Source organism: Ursus americanus, chromosome 6 (assembly GCF_024610735.1).
Source record: "Ursus americanus isolate L20-20 chromosome 6, mUrsAme1.1.p, whole genome shotgun sequence".
NCBI classification, from domain to species: domain Eukaryota; kingdom Metazoa; phylum Chordata; class Mammalia; order Carnivora; family Ursidae; genus Ursus; species Ursus americanus.
The window spans coordinates 67,304,661-67,323,058 of NC_142132.1; the positions used below are offsets into that span (position 1 = coordinate 67,304,661).

Consider the following 18,398-nt stretch of genomic DNA (forward strand, 5'->3'; position numbering starts at 1 on the left):
CAAGAAAAGAGAGAGATTATGTGTAGGGGGTCCTTAGAATTTACAGTTTGTTGTCACACTGTCACTAAGTTGAAGCTGACGGAAGAGCATCCAGGGGCCTGGAACCCAGCACCGGGGGTGGCGGCCATGGCTGGGGCGGGGGAGCGAAATGTGTCAGTGCCCAGGGCCCTGCTCCCCTGAAGAGGCCCGTGCTTGGTTTCACAGTTAGGTGTCACCATCTTGAATCATCATTTTTTAGCAAGGGGTCCCACATTCCCTGTTTGCACTGGGCCCCATGAATCACGGACCCGTCCTGCTTGGCATTTTCTAAAGGGTGTGTGCTAGGTGACCTCAAAACACCCGCTAAAGCAAAGCAGGGTCTGTGCTGCTCGGGTCTACCGTGCCAGAGCCCCCTCTGCTTCTTTTATGACACTTAGAACACACATGATTACCGGTTGAGGCCTGTCCCCACCAGCCTGTCTCCCACGGGGAGAGCCGCACTTGTGGACAAGTAAGGCGCATGTGTGGGCTGATCGTGATGATTTGAGAAGCAGGTGCTGAAGGGCCTTGCACACCAAGCCAGGAGCCTGGGCGTTCTCTGCGTAGTTACCACTGGCTAGTAAGAGGTGCATTTTAGAGGCCCCCCTGAAAGGTAGTCACTAGACCTAAAAGGAATGAAATTTGGTAGCTTCTCTTCTCTCAGCTGCCCCTGTTCTTTCCAAATCCCCTCAGCCCGATCCTTCCTGACAGGGGGTTCCCAGCTTGTTCTTACTAAATCAAGGAATATTAGGGAGAAGGCACTTTAGACTTCACACCGTCCTACTCTGGGATCCTCTCGTTAGATCCACCACCTGGAGAACTTTTTAGAATACCAAAGCTACAGCTTTACCCCAGGTTTATTTAAACTTGTTATTCTCGAAAATTTTAATCATACACTGGGTATAAAGAATAACAATCAGTCCCCATCGGCCCCACACCAGTGTTCCCAAACTTGGCCACACATTACAACCCCTCCAGGAGCTTTAAAAAATTTCTATGACCTGGGGGTGGGGGATGGGCAAAATAGGGGAAGGGGATTCAAAGGAAAACATGTTTTGTGATGACTGGGCTGCACAGGAGGCCAATTGATTAGAATCAAGGGGGTGGCACGCAGCATCTCTGTTTATAAAAATCCCCCAGATGGTTCCGGCGCCTTGCACCAGCTTTAGCAATGATCGTCCTGCTGACCTCTCGTGTGTTCTTCTAACGTATACTTTCTTCAAATCATTTGATAACAGAGCTCAGAAATTCAGTCCTTTCCTCTGTAAATATTTCTAACAGGCAGGCTTGTTTTCAGCACAGCCCTCGTGCCGTCTGTACCCCAACACACTTCTCAGTAAGCCCTCACCGTCACGTAAGACCTGGCCGGTGCTGAACTTCCCCAGGCCGTCTTTCCACGTGTGCTCGCTTGTCTCAGGATCTGCTCGCTGCACTTGGCTGTTGGGTTCTGTCTCTTTTGTTCTAGGACAGCCCCCTCCCCCTTTCTGTTGTATTTTTGAAGCTCCTGGGAGACTCCGTAGGGGAAGCCAGACTTGACTGGCTTGACCACTTTGACTAAACGGGGAGCCCGAGGCCCAGAGAGGAAAGCAGGTTTCAGGTTATTCAGTGTGTTAGCTGCGGAGTCCAGCTCAGCCAGCTCCCCGTCCTCCCCCTGCTCCTCCTATGTGTGGGGGCACCTACAGTGCTCACCTTCTCATTAGGGACTCGTAGAGATTGAATGGCTTCCAAGACTCATGCAAAACTTCACGTACGTGTGCTTTTTCTCTGGGGAGAAGGCCCGTGGAGCTACAGAGCCCCAAAAAGTTAGCATAGGGGAGATGTTTGGGGTCCAGGACTGGCCAGCTGACTGGCATATGGTAGAGGACAGCACGTGCCACCCAATGCCAAGGCCACCAGCTGTGCCATCCCAGGAATTCAGGAGCCTCCACCATGCAACAGAAATCCCCGTGTAGTCAGCCTGAGTCTGGCCGGCCATTCTAGAAGATCCCTCCTTACCACCAGATGGAGCAGCTCCTCCACGGGAGGCCCTGCAGGCTCCGAAGTCCCTGGGAAAGAAAGAAATCTGTTGAAGGAACTGTTCCCACAATGATGCATTTCTCGTGTCTCTCCTATCAGGGGTGTTCCAGGCTCTCAGTACGAAGAACGAGGACAAGGAGTTCATTCATCTCAACATAAACGAGGTATGATCCAGCCAGGGCTAGGCGGAGCCCCCGCTCTACAAACGTTTGCCGAATGCACGCGAAGTTTGCACGTAGCCATGGGGGTAATAACCACAATGAACTGCTGATATTTTTTAGATACCAGTCAGTTAGCTGTCAGTGCAATCATACAATAGTCCTGTGAGCTAAGGATTAACAGAAGCCCCATTTGGCAGAAGTGGAAACTGAGGCACATAGTGATTAATCGTCTGAAACAGAGTGAGCAAGCAAACCCTGCCTTCTTCTTCTCTTCCTTCTGCCGGCCTTCTAGCTTCCGATTTGTTCGCTCCCCTTGCTCATGTTGTCCTGTGGGTCTCATGATTCTTGGGGAGGGTGCACACACACATGTGCGTGCATGTATGCACACATAGGCACACACCTCAAAAACCCTGAGAAAGACACAACTTTTGCCAGTTACAGGGCTAACCACAGCAAAAGTATGGGGGGAAGAGCATGGATCAGAGTTTTAGAGGCTTGGAGAAGGAGTCCCAGGTGTGGACCATCCCTCCCGGCTGCCCAGGGTGTGGTCCGCAGACCGGCGGCATGCACATCACCAAGGAGAGTTGTTGGAAATGCAGAGTTCCACATGGTGATTACAGCCCACAAGACTATTATAACCTTCAGAGTTGCTAAGAGATTACATCTTAATTATTCTCACCACAAAAAAAAAGAAATGATAATCATGAGACCTGCAAGAGGTGTTAGCTAGTCACAGTGCAATATATAAATGTATCAAGTCAACACATTATACGCTTTATACTTACAGTGTTATATGTCAGTTATATGTCAATAAAATCAGTACAATAAAAAATCACACAAACAAACAAGAGATGCAAAGTACCAAGCCCCACCCTAGACCTGCTGAATCAGATCTTGTTTCAGGAGGATCCCCAATGATTCCTACACATACAGAAGTTTGAGAATGCTGGTTAGACATTCTCCTGCCCAAAGGCAGGGAGGAAAATATGGAATGCTTCCCTTCACTGGCTCCCGTGATTTCTATTGCCCATTTTTCCCTTTTCACTCCCCATGTCTTCCTGTCCAGCTCTGCTTTCCCTTGAACCTACCAGTAGCAAAGCTGGCAGCCCGTGTCTCTTTCCCATCTCTGAGCTCTTTTCCCTCCCCACCCTCTTCCACATTCACACCAAAAATAATAGCTCATTTCCAAATTCAGTAGGAACTTTGGATTTGGGCTCCACTTTATTGACTATCAAGATAAAGAGGTTGATGACAGTGTGTATTAGATGGGACTGAAACTCCCCCCCCCATTCTTTGATTTTAGTCAATTTGGTTGCTCTGTGCCTCAGTTTCCCCATCTGCAGAGAGATCAAGGCCTTAATCTTACACCAAATTTTGGTTTCTAAAACTATCATATAATTTGGCCATTTATTATGTCGGCTCATCACCAATGTTCTCATGTGTGTATCACAGATCCCTGGATACACTGTAATTTCCCTGAGAACAGACACTGGGCATTTTCCTTTTCTAGTATTCTCTCTAAACTTCAATGCACACAACACACTCAATGAATATAACTCCTCTGACCAATAACTGTATAAAACACTGGAGGGATTCCAAAGAAAGATGTGCATACTCAAACTGGGCCCTTATGAATACAAGAGGGACCCCCTAGACCCAGATTTCTCGATTTCATCAAGATTTGGCCACTATTAAGCATGAAGAAAGGATAGTGGCAGCCTATTCAGAGTGCAGGGGGAGAGTGGGCAGGCTTGGTACTCAACACCCTCTAGCCAAAGTCTTCAGAGTACTAGAAGCATGGAGGAAGCGTTCCATTGCCTCAGAGTCAAGGTGTCACTTCCAAACCAAGTGTCCACAGGTGTGGGGGCTGAAAGAGCTCTCTATCCTGTCCGCCTCCCCTCAACAGATCCAAGTCATCTGGTGGAAGCTCCTGCCCCCACCCACGTTGTCCATTTCCAAGACAATAGGACAAATCTTTGAGTCTTCTCTCTCCCTTCAAGCCGGCCATCCTCAAATCACCTGTGGAGATTTTAAAATCCTAATGGCCTGGCCATGACCCAGACCAATTAAGTCCAAATCTCTCTGGGTGGGACCCAAGCAGTGATATTGTAAAAAAATTCCCCCATGAGTCCAGTATGCAGTGAAGTTCAAGAGCCCCCTCCCATCCACCTAGGTAACAATCGGATCCTTGCCCCACCTACCATTACTCTGCTAAAAGAGCCTGTGTGTCTTCCTTCACCCAGCTGTCTTCCCTGACCATGGCCTTGGCCTACGCTGTGTCCAGGAAGTAGGGCAGAGAGGAGAGAAGAAACCATCCCACATAATCGTGTTCCCCCATGACCATGCTGTGATAAGAAAGCTGGGGGCAGGGGGAGGAAGAGGCAGGATGGCCTCAGGATAGAGAAGGAACTGCATGTAACTTCTCCACCAGTTCACTTGTAAAGAGCCCTGGATGCTAAGTCTGCAGCCTCTTCCTGAAGGACCAGTTCTGTCCTCACTCTCAGGGGACTCCTCATCAAAGAGGAAAAGGCACTTCATATTGTCCTGCCCAAGGTGCCTCAGGAAGGCTCTCTTCTCTGCTGGGAAGAAAGCACATCTCTCTCTCTCTCTCTCTCTCTCTCATTCTGTCTCTCTCACCATCTGCACTTGACTTGAGATAACTCAGAAACATCTCAGGACCTCTGGAAAACTGAAAGTGCTGGGAATTCATTTTTTAAAAATATATTTCTTGTTGAAGCAGAAGTCCATATTCACAGGCAAGATGATCGGATGGCAGAACTGCTATGACATAAACAAACCAGGGCTGGTAGGGGAGTTGAGGGGTAACCAACTCTTCTCTCGCTCTGTCTTTTTGTTCCCAGTTCATCAACTTGACAATGAACATCTGAGGCTTCCCTGACAAGGATGCAGTCTGTCCAGCTGAGTCTTGACTTTTGGACCGTGAAAGTTTCTTGGTATAGAACTCTTCTCCCATTATCCAGCCTTCTCCTCCCTCCTGCTGCCCCACCATCCTGATCTTGGAAGAATGAAATGGACTCAGCTATGATCTCTGATTTTATGCTACTTTGTACAATCACTGCACTAAGAGGGGCTGATGCCACCACCTGTGCCCTAACCCTCAGGTTCAGGCATTGTTAGCAATTTCTTTCCCACCTTCCCCACCTCTTCCCAGTACTAATTTTCCAGTGTAACTCAGTGCACAGAGCCCTGACTTCAGTGGACTGTCAATCATTATACTCAAACATCCTATACAGGACAATGTTTTTATATATGTATTGGGGCCTGAGATGAGAACGGAAAGGTGTGATGTCATAATTAAGCATTTTCTTCATCCTAGGTGTGTTTCCTTGTTGGGGGCAAACCTTGGGGAATTCTGGATGCTTACTTGTAAGAATGGAACAACATGAAAATCCCTATTTCCTCCTCCAAGAGGTGGTAACTAAGACAGTCTCTGTCCAGTGCAGACATCCTTTGTGTCTAAAGCTTTGGGTCAGAAAGCCAGGTGCAATGTTATTTCTTCTCAGTAGTCCAGATTCAGGTCAGACTGGATTGCATTTATTTCTACCTTGATGGGGAAGAACAGAGTAGACCAGGCTTGTTTTAGCTCCCTGACTCTGAATAGGAAAATCCCACCAAATTGGAATAATGGGAAATAACATGATATTGCCTCAGTAAATGCTAGGTCTCACTTTCTTATTTATATACTTGTGGCAGGTGAGGTGGAATGGAGGGGTGTGCAGAGAGAGAAGGGGGACAATGGTTGGGATGAAGATCAGGTGAGAAGTGAAGCTTCAACAGATTCCTGTCTCCTGGCTAAAGATGCCAGGGCAACATGGTCTCCTCTCCCTTCCCAACACTTCCCTGAGCTCACCTAGCAATGGAAGCAGGATAGGAGCATCATGCAATAACAATGTTTTCTAGTTTCTGTATCTGATATTTGACATCTTGAGGCCTTGCTGACCCTGGAGGGGTTGCCCTTCCCAGGGCTAGTCAATTCCAAGAGATAGCAAACAACTTGCCTACAAGTGTGACTTTCATATACAAGCCAACCAATCCAGAGCCCACACCCCAACCACCTCCTCTATGGGACTTTCACACTCCAGGCCACAATCCACCTGCCCTAACCACCACAGGGCCAGGTTTCACACAACTAGGGACACTTCCATGCCCCAGAGCCTGCTGAAATTATTCAAACTAGCCAATCCTCAGATTGCTTACCCTGCTTCACCCATTCCTTCCCATGGAAACCACAATAAAGACCTTGCCCACACTTTCCCCTTGCTCCTTCTGCTTCCTGACCAACCCTGGTGCCTCTCTGTATGGCATGGCATGCCCCCTCCTTCTGGGATTGGTGAATATAATAAGTTACCTTTTCAATAGCAATTGTCTCCTGATCTGTTGGTCTCACTGGATAATAACTTGAATTTGCAAGAAATGAACAGCACTACAAATGGTATCTGTGGGTAAATATAAAAGACTATAAATGATTTTTCTCTTTTCTTCTAATTTTGTTAAAAGACATAAGATTATATAAAGCAATAATTATAAAACTGTGTTCTTAGGTTTGTAACATATGTAGAGATATATAATAATAATAGCACAAAGGAAAGGGAAGATATTGAGATATATTGAAGCAATATTGCTATATTTTACTGAAATTGAGCAAGTATTAATCTGAAGTAGATGATATAAATTAATTTGCATATTGTAATCTGTAAAGCAACCTCTAAGAAAATAACAAAAATGCAGTAAAGCAATAGAGGAATCCAAAATGGTATACCTAGAAAGAATTGTTTAGCACAAAAGCAGTAAAGGGGGAATACATTTTCAAAATGAGACACAGAAAACAAAATGGTAGACCTCAATCTAAGCACATCAATAATTATATTAAATATAAATGGATAAACACTATAATCAAAAGGCAGTGATTATCAGAATGGATTTAAAAAGCATGATTCAATGGCTACAGTCTACACGAGACACTTCACACAAAAAGACAAAAATAGGTTGGAAGTAAAATGATGAAAAGGGCATACCGTGCCAATAGCAGCAATAAGTGAGCCAGATTTACCTTCCAGATAAAAAATATTATTAAAGACAAGAAAGGTAATTACATGAAGATAAAGGGAAAATACATTAGGAACATATAACAATTATAAATGTAATACTGTCTAATAGTAGAGCCTCAAAATTTATGAAGCAAAAATGCATAGAATTGAAAGAAATAGTTGAACAATTAGCTCAATACCTCACTTCAGTAACTGATAGAGCAAATAATAGAAAATCAGCAAAGATGCAGAAGACTTGAATGACACTTGTCAACCAAATAGACATTTTTAGAGAACTCTACTTAAAATAAATACACATTTTTTTCAAAAGCAGATAGAATGTTCTCCAGGTTATATCATACACCAGGCCATAAAACAAATTTCAATATATTTAAAAATGATTTACATCATTCAGAGTATGTTCTCCAGCCACAAGGGAATTGAATTAGAAATCACAGACAGAAATTTGGGAAATCTCAGTTTTTATAAATTAAACACATTTAGAAATAATCCATGAGTCAAAGAAAAATCACAATGGAAATGAGAAACAGTTTAAGCTGAATTAAACAAGGATACAACGTTATCAAAATGGGATATGACTAAATTAGGACTTGGGAAGGCAGAAAGTTCTCACATCAATTCAAGCTTCCATCTTAAAAAAACACGAGAGACCAAAAAACAAGAGAGAGAAAGAGGTAAATTAAATCCAGAGAAAGCAATAAGAAAGAAATAAAGATCAGAGCATAAATTAATGAACTAGAAAGCTGAAAAATAGAGAAACTCAAAGAAATAAAAAATCGGTTCTTAGAAAAGATCAACAATAAAAAGAAAAGGTTCAACGATATTGATACACTTTTAGCTAAACTGACCAAGAAAAAAGACACATATTAACAAAATCAGAAGTGTAAAAGGGGGCATCACTGCTGACCCTACAAAAATAAAAAGGATTATAAGTGGATAGTATGAACAACAGTATGCCAACAAATTAGACAACTTAGATGACATGGAAAAATTTCTAGAGAGAAAGAAATTGCCAAAATGCACTTAGAGGAAACTGGAAGGGCTGACCAGATCTATAACAAGTAAAGAAATTGAAATAATGGTTAAAAATCTTCCCATGAAAAAAAGTCCAGGCCCAGGTAACTTTACTGGTGAATCTATCTAATATTTAAAGAAATTAAAAATAAACAAATAATAAATAAAAATAAAGATGAAATAATAGCAATCTTCCACAACTTCTTGTGAATACAGAGGAAGAGGGACGACTTCCCAACTCATTCTATAACTCATTCAAAGCCAGACAAAGACATCAAAGAAACTATAGCCCAGCGTCCCTATCACAATAGGTGCAGAAATTGTAACAAAATATTAGCAAACCAAATCCAGCAGCACATTAAAAAGTTTTTTTTTTTTAAAGATTTTATTTATTTATTTGACAGAGATAGAGATAGCCAGCGAGAGAGGGAACACAAGCAGGGGGAGTGGGAGAGGAAGAAGCAGGCTCATAGCGGAAGAGCCTGACGTGGGGCTCGATCCCATAACGCTAGGATCACGCCCTGAGCCGAAGGCAGACGCTTAACCGCTGTGCCACCCAGGCGCCCCTAAAAAGTTTATACACCATGACTACATAGGATTTACCCTAGAAATGCAAATTGGTTTAACACCCAAAAGTCAATGCATGTAATACTCCATACTAAGAGAATAAAGAACAAAAGCTTCATGATCATTTTAACAGATGCAGAAAAACGTCCAACAAAATCCAACATCATTCATGACTAAAATTTTTTTTTTTTAAGTAGGCTCCACACCCAGCGTAGAGCCCAATGCAAGGCTTGAACTCACAACCCTGAGATCAAGACATGAGCTGAGATCAAGAGTTAAACACTTAACCAACTGAGCCACCCAGGTGCCTTTGATTTAAACTCTTAAAAAACAGGGGCATCAGAGTGCCTCAGTCGGTTTGGCATCTGACTCCTGGTTTTGGCTCAGGTCATGATCTTGGAGTCATGGGATCAAGCCCTGTCTCAGGCTCTGTGCTTGGCCAGGAGTCTGCTTGAGGGTCTTCCCCTCTGCCCCTCCCCCTGCTTATGCTCACTCTTTCTCTCTCTCTTAAATAAATAAATACATCTTTTAAAAAAACAAACAAACCCTCTCAAACAACTGAAAATACAGGGAAACTTTCTCAACTTTATAAAAAGTATCTATAAGAAACCCACAGTATCATATGTAATGGTAAGAGACATGGTAAAAGACTGAATCCTTGCCCCCAAAGATCAGGAATAAGGCAAACATACCAGTGCTCACCACTTCTGTTTAACATTACACTGGAGGTTCTACCCAGTGTAATAGGGACAAGTAAAAGCAATTAAATATACAGATTGTAAAGGAAGGAGTGAACCTGTTCACAGATTCACAGATGATATGAATCTGTACACAGAAAATCCTGAGGATTGAACATAAAATCTACATAAACAACAAAGAAAGAATATTTACTCTGCTTGATTTCAAAACTTACTATAAGGTGACAGTAATCAAGAGAGTGTGGTTTTGCTTAAGGACAAACATGTAGATACACTGAACAGAATGGAAGTCCAGAAATAAATCCTTCCATTTATAGAGAACTGATTTTTTACTAAAGTGCCAAGTCAATTCAATGAAGGAAAGGATAGTCTTTTCAACAAATGGTGTTGGAAAGATTGACCATCCATATAACCACATGCAAAAACAAAAACAAAAACAAATGTAGACTGTTATCCCATATTCAAAAATCAACTCAAAATATATCATACCTAAATGTAAGAGCTGAAGTTATCCATCTTCTAAAATAAAACATAGAAGTAATTCTTTGTGATCTTGAATTAGCCAAAGAATTTCTTAGCTATGGTACCAGAAACACAATTCATAAAAGAAACTTCTGATAAATTAAACTTCATTGAAATTACAATATTTGCTTTTCAAAAGATACCAATAACAGTGTCCCTATTGCAATAGGTATACAAACAATAAAAAGAAAAGCCACAAACTGGAAGAAAATATTTCCAAATCATATGGAAATGGCAAATGATTTGTTTCTAGAATATTTAAGGAACTACAACTCAGGAAACAAACTCAGGAAAACTAACAACTTTTCTAAATGAGCTATTTTCTAAATGAACAAAGATTTCAATAGACGTTTCTCCAAAGAAGATATGCAAATGGTAATAAGCACATGAAAAAATGCTCAAAATCATCAGCCATTAGTGAAATGCACACTCCTACCCATTGAAGCCACAGTGAGATGCCACACAGACCCACCATAATGGTTATAACGAAAAAGACTGACAATACCAAGGGCTGGTGAAAATATGCAGAAATTGCACCCCTCATCCATTGCTGGTAGGAATGTAAAATGTACCATTCCTTTGAAGAGCAGTAGTGTTTCCTTTAAAAGTTAAACATATACATACCACGTAAATTAGCAAATCCACTCTTAAGTACCTACCTAAGAAAAATGAAAAGACACGATGTATACACAAAGACTTGTATGTGGCTACTAATAGCAGCTTTATTTATAAAGCCAAGGAAATGAAAACAATTCACAACTGGAGAAAAGATTAACAAAATTCCTTACAATGGAATTATTGTAAATATTGTAAAATAAGCTGCTGATATATGCTTATTCTACTTTCCATTTGCATAAACCTTTTTTAGAAGGTAAATCCATAGAGACAAAAACAGATCTGCTGTTGTCTGGGGCTGGAAATGGAAGTGGGGATTAAGTGAGCCAGCATGAGGACTGTGTGGGGTGATGGAAATATTCGGAACCTGGATCATGGTGATGGTTGCAAACCCTACACATTTACTAAGAAGCATTTGTTTGTACACTTACAGTGGGTGTGTCCTGTAGTATTTACATTATACCTTGATAAAGCCTTTAATAAAAAGTACATGATCTGTGAGATAAGAGACAGAGACATGAGAGTGTAAGCAGATATGTAATATTGAATTAATTGCTGTCTATCTCAGTGACTGCTTTCTGTTAAATTACTCAAAATGATAATCCATGTTATCATTGTTTCCCTTAGTTTCAAGAATAATGAGGTTAGGCCTCCGACCCTTGATTTCAGTTCGGGTCATGATCTCAGGGTCGTGGGATCAAGCCCTGCATCCAGCTCAGAGCTCAGTGTGGAGTCAGCTTGAGATTCTCTCTCTCCCCCTCTGCCTCTCCCGCTCGTGCTCTCTCTCTAAAATAAATAGATAAATCTTTTGAAAATATAAAAGTCATACTTTATAAATAAGTCATTTAATACTCAGACGATCTTACAAGTTTGGTGTTCTCATCCCCATAAAACAGATTTCTAAACAACCCAGACTGAGGCTCAGAGGGGCTCATGAAGCAGCCAAAAGCCATTTGAAGGCAATGCTAACTGCCTCCTGTTTGAGCAAAATTTAGATAAAGATGTTCAAGCCTCTACTGGAGGAGGTGGTGTCCTTCTCCATCTTAAGATTCTGTGATGCTCTCAAGTAACCTGAAAATTATTCTTACCACAGTGTAAGTGACTAATGATATTTAAAAAGAAAACGTCCTCTCTTACTGACATTTTGAAGCACGATGAAAGCTCTAAGCCCAGGGAGTGACGTTCCTCGGTGGGATTTCAGGTTGAGGGGAGGATACCTGTTATTTTGCAGGGTGGACATCCCCTCTCTCCCAAGGAGCTGCCTGCTCACCTGGGCCAGCTTCCCACACGGAGGGTGGCCGAGCGCTCACGGAGTGTCTTAACTTTCATGTGACCTAACTCTGCGGGCTGCAAACTCTACAATGGCTGATAGATTGAAATTCCCAAATGTGATCGCAGTGTTTGACACACTGTAACACTGTAAGCCCTCGATGAAGGACCGTGTAAGGGGACAAATTCTCTAAATAAAGACTCCCATGGGCTCTCTGAGATAGGCCGGTGGACCATCGCAAGGAGGGTCCCGCCTCCACCCCATTCCCTCAGATCACAGAGATGACCTACCTCCCCAGTATCTCTCCCCGCGGGGCTGCCCCCAGCCCTCACATCACCTGCAGCCCTGTGGTCACATGGAAAGAGCTGCACCCAACCCAGGGAGTGGAAATCTTTTCCCGTAGATCCTTAGACCAAACCCCTCAGGCCCTGCCAGGAGGGAGCCCCAGGCCCCTGACACCCTCTTTTTCTGGAATGCCGCAGGCTCTGTTCTGCCCTGCCCTATGCACAGTCACGCCATGCACCGAGGTGCCAGGGCTTCAGAAAGCAGCAGAGCAGGGGACCTGATTGGCAGGAGTCCTGGGGTCAGTGGTGCCAGCTCCGCTCAGCGCACTGGCTCATTCATGGTAACAAAGCGCCATTCTACTGGGAGCCAAGGCCGCCTGCCAAGGACCAGTGTGGGCTGCGCGGGCACCACAGCTGCGAATCAACAGTAGGTTGTGCCAGCTTGCTACTGATGCTCGCCTGGGGCATTTTCCCAGCCCCGCAGCGCCTTTCTGAATGGGGGCAAGGGGCTGGCGGATGAGAGAGGGGGACGGAGAGAAAAATGCCGATGGGAGAGGGAGAGAGACTCTTTCTCGATCCCTGAAAGCTGCCTCTGGATGGAAGAACATAGCCCAGTGTTCTTGAGGGGGACATTTATCGGTGCGTTACCCGTCGAACCCTGCTAGGAGGAAAAGTCTGTCTCTTTCCATAGTCAGGCAGTCACACCACGCGGAACGAATGCAGGATCACATGACGCAAATGGCATTGGATTCAGAGTCCAGAGACTTGCAGTCTAGTCTGGAATTGACCCCCAGTAGCTGTGGGACTTGAGGCATATCACTTAACTTCTCTGGGCTGCTCTGCACTGTGCCATTCTATGATTCCTTCTCTAATTCTGGGGCTTTGAAGGCGAATCAAGTGTAGCTCAGTCCTGGTCCCGTGGGAGAGATGGAGAGACAGGTAGGAGGTAGCAGAGGTGGGGCCAGCCAGCCTAGAATTCACTTACCTGAGTCCCTGACAAATCTCAGTGTTCTGAGAAGAATGAGACTGTCCAGAGGAGTCTGTCCAGGCCACATCAGGACCTGGCTTCTAGGACATTCTCGGCCCTCCTCCCTCCTTTCAGCAGCTCCCCATGCTCCTGCATCTTCCAAACCCACCATGTGGGTTGAGCTTCCTCTCTAGTCCCTCACAGTTGAACTTCTAGGTTCTAAAAAGACAGTCATCCACCCAGACGGTCTCCCCCGTGGTCACTTCTCAACACTCCGCTGGAACAGACTTCCTCCCCTCACCCCTGTGCTGGCACCTCTGTTGGGACAGTGCCAGCTCCCGGGGACAATGAGGGCCTCCTCCTGTGAGAGATCTCTGCAGCATGGATGATCCTGGCCATGCCCTCCTTTATGAACCCACGCGTTTGCTCTGGGCACTGTTACTCCCTGGCTTCCCCCTGCCTTCCCGACCACTCCTGCCAGTCCCATCCCCATGCTTTTCCCCTCTGTTCAGACTTGAGTATTGGTGTCTTTGGGACTCAGCCGTCAGCGCTTTCATCCCAGTGTGCACACGTCTGTGTGCTTGTGGATTCAGTTACCATTTCTACACCACTGGCTCGAACCCCGTGTCTCCCTTCTGGCTCCTCCCGAGCTCCTTGACAGCGCACTGTGGAAGAGAATCGTATCTACATGCGCTTCTACCCAGCTCCGGAAGGACTCCTGCAGGTACCTCCATTCTGCATTCTACAAATATTGGATACTCAGCCAGCACTGTGATGGGTGTTGTGTGGCCCTCCTACTTAAGACACAGTCAGGCCTCCTCCTTGTTCCGAGGGAAATGCTCAGAAATTAGTATGCCACTGCTTACCGCTAAGCATGTTCGCAGGATGCAGACCAGAGCTGGGTTGGCTGTCCTCCCATTCGAAACCATGCCCTTAGCCTTGCTGGATTGTGGCACTGCCTCAACTGTGCACTCACTCCTGCCCACTCTAGGTGTCCCCTGTAGACCAGGAACGACTTGCTGTCAGGGATGGGGTTGAGTCATACCCACCTCTGTGCATCCCATGTGCCCAGCACCGCTTCTGGTCCACATTAATGGTTGGGACCTCTGTCTCTAATGTTCATGGACCACAAGCATGGAGGATGGGAAATTGGACCCAGAGTATGTATTCCTAAACCCTTTGATCCCTTTGCTCCATCAGAATAGCCTTGGCTTTTGTGGATACGTGAAGGGCGCCCACTGAACATCTGTTTGCTAGCATGCAATACTGGCTCTGCTTTGCTCAAAAAGCACACAGGGTGTTCTGCTCCGGAGATGGCATTATGCCTTCCAGATACAAGAAATTTCAAGCATACAGGGTGGCCTTCATTGAAGCAAGGAACACTATGATAAAAACCTTTGATAGGAAACAGATGCAGGTCCCTTTTTCTAAACAAAAGAATCATAGTGTTGCTCACAGAACATGCCTGCTGTATTCAATAATTGCAAGTGTTTAGAAAAATTACCCTATCTGAACAGCATTCAGTTGGTTGAAAGTCCCTGGAAAGTCAGAAAATGTAGGGTTGAGATTCCCACAGAAACCCTATATCATGTTTATCTCTATTATTGCATTTGGCAGAAATATATAAAAGTCAGTCTGGTTTTGCAAAGCTGGTATTTCTTTTGCTGGTAATTGGTCACTGTATCTACAGAACGTTCTTTTGCCAAAATCACAGAGATATACGTGGCCGTGGATGGCATCAGATCACAGAGCATTAAACACAGTAATAATGCTTGGGGCTCTTGCAATACAGCTCCAAGGTCCTGACATTTCTAAAATCCATCCCAATATTTCTTAAGTCACTTTATGTTTTGTTATTTTATATATTTATTATAAAGGGTTTAACTGATAAAAAATACAAAGAATGACTCCACACTTGCCAATAATTTTGAGTATTTATTAATCCCTTTCTTCATCTCTCCTGCCAAGTGTGCATATGTCCATGTCTTTGAACCTGTTCATCCTACCTAACCAAATCTAGACTTGACCCAGTTCAAGCCTACAAGCACATCATGGGAGAAATGAGATATTGCAGGGAATAGTCACTTGCTTATTAAATGTTCATCTAATACCTACGGGCCTGGGTGGCTCCGTCAGTTGAGCATCCGACTCTTGGTTTTGGCTCAGGTTATGATCTCAGGGTCATGAGATTGAGCCCCACATCGGGCTTCACACTCAGCATGGAGTCTGCTTTAGATTCTCTCTGCCCCTCCTGCTCATGTATTCTCTCTCTCTCAAATAAATAAATCTTTTAAAATAAGTAAATAAATAAATGTTCATCTAATAAGTAATGATTATAACATTTATAATAACAATACCTACAATTGATTTACTGCATTCACTGAAAAAAGATCCCATAACTGCTTTACATGAATTATCTCATTTAATCTTGACAATTACAGGGATGCCTGGGTGGCTCAGTCTGTTGGGTGTCTGCCTTTGGCTCAGGTCATGATCCCAGGGTCCTGGGATTGAGCCCCATATTGGGCTCCCCGCTCAGCAGGGAGTTGCTTGTCCCTCTCCCTCTGTTCCTCTTCCCTGCTCATGCTTTCTCTCTCCCTCTCAAATAAATAAATAAATAAACAGACTTTAAAAAAAAATAATCGTGACAATTACAATTTCCACTTGAGGTTAAAACTCTCTGATTCCAAAACTCTTAGCTTTGTGTTAGTTGGAATGATTGGGTTGCAAGCAAGAGAATGTGACTTTGAGTAACTTAAGTAGGAAAAGAATTATCGGGATGCCTGGGTGGCTCATTTGGTTGCGTGTCTGCCTTCAGCTCAGATCATGATCCCGGGGTTCTGGGATCAAGTCCCATGTCAGGCTCCCTGCTCAGCGAGGAGCCTGCTTCTCCCTCTGCATTCCATTCCCCCACTTGTGCTCTCTCTTTCTCTCCCTCTCTGACAAATAAATTAAAAAAAAAAAAAGAAAAGAAAAGAAAGAAAAAGAATTATCATAAGGATGCAAAGTAGCCCACAGAATTGGAGAGAACGCTGAAGGACCAGAAATAACAACAGGTATCTTGGTGGCAAGAACTGGTATAATAGGGAATGTGTGCTTCACCGGTACAGAGCTGTCTTCTGGGGTGAGGAAAAAGCTTTGAAACTTGAGAGTGGTGGTGGTCACATGGTGCTGTGATTGCACTGAATGACCCTGAATTATACACTTTTCAAGGGTTGATTGTATATTATGTGAATTTCACCTCACTAGAATTTTTAGGAAAGGGGGTGGTGACTGGTAGACATCTGCCCCTGCTGGGAGCTGCTTCTCTGACCAATCGCCACCAACAGATTTCAGGGCTGTTTTTGTTTTTGTCTTGCTTCATCTCTGAAATGCAAGGAAAGAGTGTATGAAGGACCTGGCTTGGGTCCTACACCCACACCTTTGGCACAATGCATGACGATCCTGCCAGATTGTATCCAATTTTGGCCATTCTAATTCCCATAAAGAAATCTCAGGGTCCTGATGGAGAAAGGGGAGAATAGATGCCGTGCATCGAAACAAAACCCAAGTTTGTCTCCAACAGCTCTTAGCCACTATAACCTATGTCCTCCTCCATTCTCAGGAACTGTGCTAGGCTGGAGAAATCATGAACAAACAAAATGCAATTATTCTTCTCAACGATAGCAACAGGTCTCGAAGCAAAATGGACCTACATAAAAGCAAAGAAATTGAGTAACATGGAAGAGGAGTAACAGCTGAAATGAAATGTAGGAGCCAGTCTTAATTTCCCTGTTATTGGTAAATAAGCTGCTTTGATCATTCTCTTTGGTAAGTTTTCTCCCATAAAATTCAGAAATCAAATTCTAGCACTTCCATAAGTGGACAGAAATGGAATGAAAAACAGCAGAAATGGTGTGGCATCTCTGAGTCAGGAAACCAGGCCTTTGAAAGTAGTCCAGTTGAGGCCACACACTTAAAAACGAGGAGGGGCACGTCACCATCTTGGCACGAAGCTGACCTGAGAGAGAAAGGTCAAGGAAACATAGAACTGCAGTACAATGTCAACGGATCCCATTGCCTCCTACGGAGGAAGCAGAAGCCCTGGTTTGACTCAGCCTAAGTATAAACTCAGAGCCAGCGTTCACAGGAGGTAGAATTCCCCCTAAACACTAATGAGAAACATGCTTCCATAAGTCTACACAGTGATACATGGATTTCGAACTGTGCTTGACCAGAGGACACAGGCAGAGTGAAGGAGGTAACCAAGTCCAGGGCAGGATGACCTGATGCTATGGGATGATTCTCAGACGTCTGGGCAAATGCCTACAATCAGAGGATAAAGAAACAGGACAGGCCACCAAGGCTCCAGTCTGATGGCGTCCATGGCAAACACAGGTGAGGAGCGGAGGGCACCATATGTACATGAATGAGGTCGAAAAAAATCCTCCCAAATAGCATCATCCAGATAGAAATATTTTTTTTACTTTATTTTATTGTGGTAAATGTATGTGACATCCGATTCTACCACATTAGCCATTTTTAAGTGCACAATTCAGTGGCATTTAGTACATTCCCAGTGTTACACAACCATCACCACCATCCATTTCCAGAACTCTTTCTTCATCTCTGGAGTCATTAAACACACAAACACCCCCTTTCCCTCTACACCCAGCCCCTGGGAGCCTCTATTCTACTTTCTCTCTCTATGAGTCTGCTTATTCCGGGTATGTCCAATAAGTGGGATAATACAATTTTTGTCCTTTTGCAGCTGGCTTATTTCACTTAACATTATGTTTTCACGTTTCAATCAAGTTGTGGCATGTGTCAGAATTCCCTTCCTTTCTGTGGCTCAATATTTCATAGTTATGCATAGAGCACATTTTGTTTACCCATTCATCTGTTGACAAAGATTTAGGTTGTTTCCATATTTTGGCTATTGTTTTTTTGTTTTGTTTTGTTTTGTTTTGTTTTGTTTAGAGAGAGAGAGAGAGTGCATGTGAATGCTAGAGGAGGTGGGGGGGAGCAAAGGGAGAGGGAGAATCTTAAGCAGGCTCTGTGCCCAGCACAGAGCGTGACACAGGGCTCAATCTTGCCACCCTGAGATCATGACCTCAGCTGAAGTCTAGACTTGGATGCTTGACAACTGAGCCACCCAGGTGCCCCTCGTATTTTAGCTATGGTAAAGAATGCTTCTATGAACGTGCATGTACAAATA

At 44.0% G+C, this 18,398-nt stretch overlaps 1 protein-coding gene and 1 long non-coding RNA gene across 4 annotated transcripts in view; one reads left to right on the forward strand and one right to left on the reverse strand.

Moving 5' to 3' along the window:
• The window catches only part of CAPN9 (calpain 9), a 40,491-nt gene extending 33,920 nt beyond the window's left edge, over positions 1-6,571 (forward strand). For all 3 annotated transcript variants that reach the window (XM_045783615.2, XM_045783616.2, XM_045783617.2), the window contains 2 exons: positions 2,134-2,198; positions 5,057-6,571. In XM_045783615.2, coding sequence (XP_045639571.1) covers positions 2,134-2,198; positions 5,057-5,083 — 92 coding nt within the window. In that variant the 3' untranslated portion in view covers positions 5,084-6,571. The remainder of the gene's footprint in view (positions 1-2,133; positions 2,199-5,056) is intronic.
• Positions 1-18,398, reverse strand: part of LOC148110002 (uncharacterized) — a 49,956-nt gene that overhangs the window by 4,259 nt on the left and 27,299 nt on the right. Inside the window, exons 2-3 of the long non-coding RNA XR_015724857.1 lie at positions 6,565-6,652; positions 2,014-2,063 (exon numbers count right to left, since the gene is read on the reverse strand). This is a non-coding gene — a long non-coding RNA (uncharacterized LOC148110002). The remainder of the gene's footprint in view (positions 1-2,013; positions 2,064-6,564; positions 6,653-18,398) is intronic.